This window comes from Ylistrum balloti, unplaced genomic scaffold (assembly GCF_031769215.1).
Source record: "Ylistrum balloti isolate Yb309-2 unplaced genomic scaffold, AGI_CSIRO_Ybal_v1 Utg369876, whole genome shotgun sequence".
In the NCBI taxonomy this organism is placed as follows: domain Eukaryota; kingdom Metazoa; phylum Mollusca; class Bivalvia; order Pectinida; family Pectinidae; genus Ylistrum; species Ylistrum balloti.
In genome coordinates this window covers 518,487-527,416 of record NW_026782016.1, presented here as the reverse complement: position 1 = coordinate 527,416, position 8,930 = coordinate 518,487, and the positions used below count along the sequence as shown (strand labels likewise).

Here is an 8,930-nt window from a genome sequence, read left to right as displayed (position 1 = left end):
ATTATCTTATCGATATTGCATTACACGTGCCTGACCCATGTGAGAGGTCACCATATAAAAAGACATGACCAAGCCTAGACACACGCTTTTTTGTCAGTCAGGGTGCGTGACAGACATTAAGCCAGAAGGGAAGGATATCTTGCGGGTCTCGCGTCCGCGATTTGCATTTGCTTGGTAAAATTTTCAGCCATTTGAATTTATTTTTATCGATTCCTTTCCTTCGCTCCGCGAATTTCATTTGTTTACATTTGGTTATCAGCTGTACGGTTATGCGTCGTCAGCAGGCTCGCGGTAAACGGTTGCCTTTGTTGGTGACTTTCGATAATTGTGAGTCTGACGATGACCTCTCTCTCCATCCCGGAGAGACGGAGGCAGAGGGGTGTGATGATTTCTTTCCGGGACCCCTTCCCGATTTGAGTTCGGGTCTAAGCGACTCTGTCGCTTGTGCAAGTGATAAGGACTCTGCACAGCCGCAGTCACCGAACGTTGTTCGGAATGACAAATATGGCGGCGTCGGAGGCGATGCCCCGACTGTTCCTTTGCCCCGTGGGGGTAAGAAACGTCCCGTCTGCACTGAGGCTGCCGCTGGTAGCGAGTTTCAACTCATGGCGAAACGTATGAGGGCTCTGGAGGAGCAGTTAGCAGACGTTAAGCGGGACCGGGCGAGTACAGGAAACCAAACGGCTGGTGGGTATGGCAATGATTATGTTGTTGACAGTTTTGACTCAGATTTTTTTAGTATGACGGACCCGTTGGGTCTTCAAGATACAGAACAATCTTCCATTGAGTTAGATGATATATATTCTGATATTTTACCCACAGAGGAAAGTCATATGGAGGACTTGTTCGCCATCCCTGACTATATATATGGTGATGTAAAGTTGGGCTCTAGTGTTCACGAGGGACTTGCCAAACTGGTAAATACTGCGTGTAGGAAAACGTCGGACGTTTCTAAAATGGCAGAAAAATACCCTGTACCGGCAAATTGTGCCGATATGACCGTCCCACGATGTAACCCTGAGATTTGGGGTAAACTTGGTAAGCCTTTACAGGCAAGAGATTTTCAACTTAAAGAGGCCCAGAAGTCGGTGTCTGACGGTATGGTACCTGTGATGAGGCTGACTGAGGCTCTTATGAGTCATCCAGACTTTCGAGAGAAGTTCAGGCCTCTGTGTATTGATGCTCTGTCCATGCTAGGGAATGCAGTACATACATTGTCTGTGAAACGTAGGTTTCTTATGAGACAAGCCCTCCCGTCATCATATCATGCCTTATGTGGGAAAGACATGCCAATAACTTCAAATCTATTTGGGGATGATCTTGCAAGGAAGGTGAGAGACATTTCTGAGGCTAATAAGGCTTTCAATGTTTTGTCTTCACGAAAACAGGTACAGCGAGGAGGCTGGAGTGGCGGCCAGAGAGGGCGAGGGGGCTATAGCCAGTACAGAGGCTCAGCAAGGCCTTTTTTACGGTCGGGCCAGCGGGGCCGGGGACAACGGCGACCCGCATACATGCAGCAAAGTCAAAGCCAGAGCCAGACACAGAAAAAAGAATAGCCCCTAAGGTGGGTGTTCCATCTGGTAGAATCGGAGAGCGTGTAGAATTTTGGAAATCATTGACTGATGATGAATGGATTTTGGATACTGTGCGTGGTCTTACACTTGAGTTTGTAGAAATCCCTGTGCAACATAAATTGCCAGGACCAGTAGCTTTTAGTAAGGAAGAGATGGAGATTGTTGATTCTGAGGTGAATGATTTAGTATCCAAAGGGGCAATAACTCAGTCTATTCATGAGAAAGGTGAATTTGTTTCTAATTTGTTCCTGGTCCAAAAGAAAAATAGTAAATTTAGGCCAGTCATTAATTTGAGGAAGTTGAACGAGTTTGTGGTGTACCACCATTTTAAGCAGGAGACCTTAGATGTTGTACTAGAATCTGTAGAGAGAGGTGATTTCTTCACTTCTATTGATCTGAAGGATGCATATTTCAGTATACCAGTGAACAAACATCATAGGAAATACCTGAAATTCAAATGGAGAGGTATACTATATGAGTTTATGGCTATGCCTTTCGGTTTGACAAGTGCCCCTCGGATATTTACCAAAGTACTGAAGCCAATTATGGCTAAAGTTCGCAGCTTGGGTATCCATGCTTTCTATTACATAGATGACTCTTTGGTCAAGGCTGCTGACAGAGAGGTTTGTGAAAGGAATTGTAGGGTGTTAGCTGGAGTTTTGGAATCTGCTGGGTTCCAGATTAGTTCCGAAAAATCTTTGTTTTCTGCTAGTCAAATGGTCATTCATCTTGGGTACTTGATAGATTCTATCACATTTACCGTTTCGTTACCAGAACAAAAGGTGAAGAAAATCATAGATGCATGTTCCCATGTCTTAGGTCAAGAGTCAATTTCTCTAAGGGAACTTGCTAGTCTCATTGGCTTGTTTACGTCATCTCTTAGAGCAGTTCGGCTGTCAGGACTATTTTACAGATTGGTAGACAAGGAAAAGACAGCAGCCCTACATAATGGTTTGTCTTATGACGACAAGGTCAGTTTGTCTAGGTTGGCACAAACGGAGATAGTATGGTGGAGAGATAAGGTGAACAGTATGAATGGTCGGGCGATAAGACCAAGTGATCCAGATGTGATTATGGAAACTGATGCATCTGGTGATGGATGGGGAGCAAAGTTTGGCTCTCAGATAACAAAAGGTCTTTGGTCAAAAGCAGAACGTGAACATCACATAAATTTTTTGGAATTAAAAGCTGTCTGGTTGGCATTACGATGTTTTTGTTCAGACATGTCTGATACTCATGTCAGGGTTGTGACGGATAACGTCTGTACAATTTCATATGTTAATAAGCCTGGTGGAAATGTAACAGAGCTGAATGAGTTAGCAAAAGAGATATGGCTGTGGTGTACGGACAGAAATATTTTCATTTCTGCCTGCCACATACCGGGTGTTTTGAATGTTGATGCTGATTACTTATCACGGTCAATGCAGTCTTCGGGAGAGTGGTCACTACACCCTCTGATATTTGACAGGATATGTGGTCATTTCTTCAATCCAGATGTTGACCTATTTGCAAGTAGGTTGAATTTTAAGGTTACCAAGTTTGTCTCGTGGTATCCTGATCCAGATGCTTGGTTTTATGATGCCTTTTCTATGTCATGGTCAGACTACTTACCGTATATTTTTGCTCCTTTCAGTCTGATCAGCCGTGTTCTGCACAAAGTGAAGGAAGACAAAGTAAGTATGGCAATAGTAATCGTTCCCTTATGGAGAAGTCAAGCGTGGCTACCTACTCTATTAAATATTGTTGTGGATGCGCCCGCACGCCTGCCGAGGTGGCGAGACTTGCTATTGTCCCCACAGGGGGAGCTGCATCCCTTAAGAAACAGCCTGAGACTGATCGCATGTTGCGTGTCAGGAGATCTCTCCAGAAGCAGGGCTTTTCACGACAGGCTGCCACACTTGTCTTCTCCTCCTGGAAACAGTCCACGTCCAAGCAGTATGACTTGGCATGGAATAACTGGGTCTCTTGGTGTGGTGAACGACAGGTTGGTGCCAATCATCCCACTATCAAGGAAGTGATTTCCTACCTCACTCATTTGTTTAATGTAGGGAAATCTTACAGTGTTATTAATACACATAAGTGTATGTTGTCCCAGACTTTGCCATTACTAGGCCATACAGTATTGATGAACAATGCCCTAATTTCGAGGTTTATGAAGGGGGTATTCAACACTAATCCTCCTAAGCCCATGTATTCATCGACATGGGATGTGGCACCTTTGCTGAAGTATTTGGGTGATATGTTCCCTTTGACAGCCCTGGAGGTGGACTCATTGACTAGGAAATTAGTTTGTTTGATAGCACTTACAACAGCACAAAGAGCACAAACATTGGTTAATTTAGACCTTGAACATATGCAGGATTTTGGACACTATATTGTTTTTACAGTCCCAGAACTTATGAAAACTTATGAAAACATCCAAGCCATTTTATAAAGTAACATTGTACAAATATTCTCAGGAAAGATTATGTGTAGTTTCAACCTTAAGATATTATGTGTCACAGACAGTAAACATACGGAAGAGTAATAAACTTTTAGTTTCTTTCAGAAGAGGTTTGCAAGTGTCCACTTCCACAGTGGCAAGATGGGTGAGAGAAGTGATGATGGCGGCTGGAATTGATCGACAGTTTAAACCTCATTCAGTTAGAGGAGCGTCTGTGTCGGCAGCATACACGGCGGGGACATCCTTGAGGGACATACTGGAAACGGCAAACTGGGCATCAGCCGAGAGCTTTAGGAGGTTCTACTTAAGAGATATTGATGACCCGGGTTCCTTTTCAACCAGTGTTCTGCAGACAGGGCAGTGATAAGATGTCAATGATATAGACTTTGTGAAATGTAGTGTAATTTTGAAATACTAATGAATGAGTGAACTTGAGTTGCAGTTTGGTTTTCTTTTTCATGGTTATCTGGAATGTTGGCGGATTCTTTGAAGGTGCATATTATTTAACTAGTAAGCCGTAGGGCTGAATGGAAGAGAATCCCCCCCTCATCCAAGTATCACGATGGATGAGAGGGATTCTCTGTAATGAAGCCCGGAGGCTGGAGAGTTAAATACCCTCCCAAGTCTCTGGGTTTCTATTTCTGCTGTTTAGTTTTGGATCTCCCACCCTATAGTTGCACACAATCTGCCAACATTTCTCTTTGAAATAAGCGTGTGTCTAGGCTTGGTCATGTCTTTTTATATGGTGACCTCTCACATGGGTCAGGCACGTGTAATGCAATATCGATAAGATAATTTTCAACTTTGAACTTCAGTGTCGCGCACCCAACAGGTTGACAAGTGCATATTATTTAACTCTCCAGCCTCCGGGCTTCATTACAGAGAATCCCTCTCATCCATCGTGATACTTGGATGAGGGGGGGATTTTCCTAATGTAATATCTACATTTACATGTATGTCGCACGTCTTGAAACCTTTAATTAATTGATATACGTAACCTATATTCATTCCTGTCATGAATCTAAGCAATTAAGACTAAAACTAAAAATTTTTAAAAAGTTGGTTTTACGAATGATATTATTGCTGATTGTTACACTTTTGTTATTGCAATTTGTTGGTGCAGTAGAAGGTAACATCCCCAGCTGATGAGTCCTGTGTGTACTGGCCCCAATAAATGTAAAGTAGGACGAAACACACCCAATAATTTGTTCTGAAAATATTCAGTGGATATAATCGGAGAATGTAAATGCATTTACTCCTGGTATCATTAATATTTCAGTGGTTTCAACCATTTATCATCGAAAAATAACGGAGCATGACTACGTACCGTGGTAACAAATTTGCGCCGAAATGACGCATCTATTGCAATACAATGATATCAGTTTTCCTGTTTTGTACTGTTTACCTTTCAAATGACGTAAGGCTTCTTTGCACCCATCTGACAGGGGGATACTGTCCATTTGCAATTGTAGGCCTAACAGTGTGCTGGAGGACACCATTTGCGGGTCGTTTGACAGGTTTAAAATATCACATGGATTAATGGGGTGAATTAATGGATTCATGTGTTTTTAATATGAATTTAATATTAAATTAATGGACTTGATGTATAATAGTATGCTGTGTAATTTCTTTTTATGTAATATTACTTAATTTTAGAGATCTTTATATTTTTTTCATTATGTATTGTGTTAAATATTTGAATACTGTAAGAGTATTTTCGATCATTTAAAATGATTGTGCGCTATTTTTTTAGATGTTGTGTTTTTATTGCTGTTTTCTTAACGTTTCCAATATGTCATTTGATAATAAGATCATATCAAGCTAATCAATAATTTATTGTATTTAATTTACATTGTAAATTGTCGTCTATTTCAGATTCTAATTTTATCTAATAATAGAAAAATATACTTTTACTAATCTTGAAAAAATTCTTTACAATTGTGGTTGTAGACTGTTTGAAACCTTTTGCAATTTTAAGCATTTCAAAATGTCAAAATTATAAAATTACAATGCTTGTACGTGTATTGCTTTCTCTTTTAAAATAAAATAAATGTATATCATATGTTATACAGAAGTGTTATCTTTGTTTTTGTACTATATTTATCTGTCCAATACTATAGTATCTAAGCTTTTATTAGCGAGAATTTAACAGCATGTACTTTGATCGTATCAAGACAAAGTCAACATACAGTTAAAAGAAAAAGTTAAAATGGAATACACCTAATTTTCTGAAACATGACCATCGTCGATGTGTCGGTCAGGTTTCTGGAAACTAAATGGAAACCATTTGGTTTCTGCTTTCGTATGACTGTTTTTTTCCCTATCACCATGGAAACACATTATCATCAATTGAAAAAAGTTTCGTCTAGAAAGTTACAACCCGTTTTCAGTATCACAGGTATAAATATTGGCATGGTAACAGCATGTATGATGCCGTTCGAAAAAGAAACATATATATGGTAAGACTAGGGTGTTCTTTATAATTAAGCATTTCCAATCGGACCTTTCCATGGTTTCACCACAAATCGATTATTGGACAATTCGTTTTATTTCATCTGTCGTACACTTAGAAGGTAAATAACATTTGAACAGGGATACTCTCACTATCGCTCACTGCATCTCTGTGAAGCTTTCATGATTTCATGGGAAAATTGAAGGCACAAGCGAAGTAATTTAAATGGAACTGACCAATTACAGACTGATACGCTCCAATGACGATAGCAAAAGTAGCGACACCCAGATTCAAAGTCAATACAACATATCGTTATATAAGCGACTTCGAGATGCGTTTGATTGTACATCAAATGATCAAACTTGTTTCCCTACCCACAAAGTATTACAAAAGGAACCTTCCGTTTTACCTTGAAATGGTCAAGGGGTGCTGAAAGCGAGTAATCTCACCCCTGTAGTATCGAGGAGGTGATACATGTTGTCAAACGAATCAATGACCTCATGTATTCTGCGACTGGATTTCCTAAGTGGATAATGTAGTACTAAGGTAATCATCCTATTCTCTCTCTCACTTCTTCATCTAAACACCCAAACGCCTTACTCCCACTACCAAAGTTCTCTACACAGACAGTAACTTCTATATCTATTTCTTATTTATAATGACCAGCTACACAATACACAATGACGCTCTGAAGTCGTCTTGTTAACTCTTGGTGTATCTATGGAATATAACAAACTCGGGCTTCTTTCCACTACAATTTATCACCATTTCGTACATTCCTTACAACCAGGTTTACGGCTGATTATGGAGTATGTTCACAGCAAATTGATAACCTAATTACTCTACATTGATGTTGAGCAACTTAATGGTAAATTGTCAATTTATTCATTTTATTCTTTAGGAACTTGCGAAGATTAAGAGATGCATTTCGAGGAAAAAATTAAGCTATGTTATTTTGGATCATGTTATATTATCATGACATTTGAAGATCATGTCATAGGATGTGTTACTGGACAACTAGCCAATCTTTCACTTGTTTTACATTCTCTTTTTCATTTTGTGTATTGCTTATGGAAACCGACAGCTTAATCACATGACAACACTATATTAACTAAATACTATCGCAAATTTTATCTAATTTACCTTTATTCTACTAGTTTTGTCCTAAAAGCAATTGAATTCCTAACATTATAGACCAAACAACAGATGCTTTTATGCTAAAGATTAACATTGTAACATCGTATTGGTAAATGCCTTTGAATGAATTTGCTAAAAATGTCTACCCAAACACTCACGGACAGATATAAGATATTCTATGGTTTAGGATGGATAAACTGTGCTTAAAGACGAACTTGACATTCGGAGCTTTGTTTAACATGTACAATTCCGTTAGGATTGGTGTCTGAAATGTTACATCACAGGAAAGGTTCAGTCTCTTGCAACCTGGACAGTTTATGAAAGTTATGAATCATCTTTTTTTCCTGATTTCCTGAGATCTTATTTTCAAGTAATCATTTCATGCGGATTTGATTTCCATCTCCGTCAATACAAAAATCAAAATGAAGCGAAATATGAAACAGCTCGAAAATAACCACTGCTTCAATATCTCAAAATTTAGGCCTTAGCATCTGACCTAAAAGGACAGAATCAGCAACATGATACAATTTAATTAATTGTTTGACTCTTCTGTGTCAACTCTAGAATTGAATGAAAAGGTGCTATCCACTTGTGTGTGTTTTTCACGATCCTATTTCCAGTTCAACAAGTAATCTTCAATGTTTCTTACGCTCAAATAATTTCATCTTTATTGTTACCAAAACAAAAAAGTATGTACGCGACTACCGGTGATAAAACTGGTGTCATTGATAATGGTGGATTGCTACTATTTTCTCAAACTTGATAACCAACCTCGCTTATACTTGTAATGGTAAAAAACTTCATATTTATTTTGATACTGAATAAAATGAACTTAATAACTACTGATAGTAATTCTTTATTTTATAAATAGAATGGAGTAACCGGGATAACATGTCTGCAGGCTTACGAACCAATTCCTTTTCATGTCTAGAAGGATGAGTTCCATTTTATGATTTTTTGTAATTGAGATTGCCAGATAATTTCGTACGTTTATTGAGCTAGATATTTGCTGTCTGATATTCCACAGTTTTTTCCGTCGTTTTCAGATTTTTGACATAGACAACATTAATGTTTTATATTGTCTAATGTTCAAAACCGGAAGTACAATTATTCTTGATATGTTTTATTAGTCGGTGCAAATGTATTCACTTTGTATTCCTTGAACGAAATAATGAGTAGATCATATCATTTTCTGATGTAGGTGACAGATGATTTTATATAATTCTGATTGGTTCTTTCCTTTTTTCGTACATCATTGCCATTTGACAATTATTTCAGTAATGTTTGGAGCATATATGTTGGTGACTCACACCGGTATATGTTT

At 38.8% G+C, this 8,930-nt stretch overlaps 2 protein-coding genes across 2 annotated transcripts in view; both read left to right on the top strand.

Moving 5' to 3' along the window:
- The first annotated feature begins 269 nt into the window (after nucleotides 1–269).
- Nucleotides 270–4,452, top strand: LOC132546200 (uncharacterized). The gene is made up of 3 exons (XM_060209911.1): nucleotides 270–687; nucleotides 3,208–3,247; nucleotides 4,123–4,452. The coding sequence occupies exons 1-2, from the start codon at nucleotides 270–272 to the stop codon at nucleotides 3,210–3,212; spliced, it is 423 nt and encodes a 140-aa protein (XP_060065894.1). The 3' UTR covers nucleotides 3,213–3,247; nucleotides 4,123–4,452.
- Nucleotides 4,178–8,930, top strand: part of LOC132546199 (uncharacterized) — a 25,952-nt gene continuing 21,199 nt past the window's right edge. Inside the window, exon 1 of the mRNA XM_060209910.1 lies at nucleotides 4,178–4,377. Within this exon, the coding sequence (XP_060065893.1) occupies nucleotides 4,178–4,377 (200 nt within the window). The remainder of the gene's footprint in view (nucleotides 4,378–8,930) is intronic.

Coding starts and splice junctions, on each gene's coding strand:
- LOC132546200 (XM_060209911.1), top strand. CDS start 270: ATGCGTCGTCAGCAGGCTCGCGGTAAACGGTTGCCTTTGTTGGTGACT.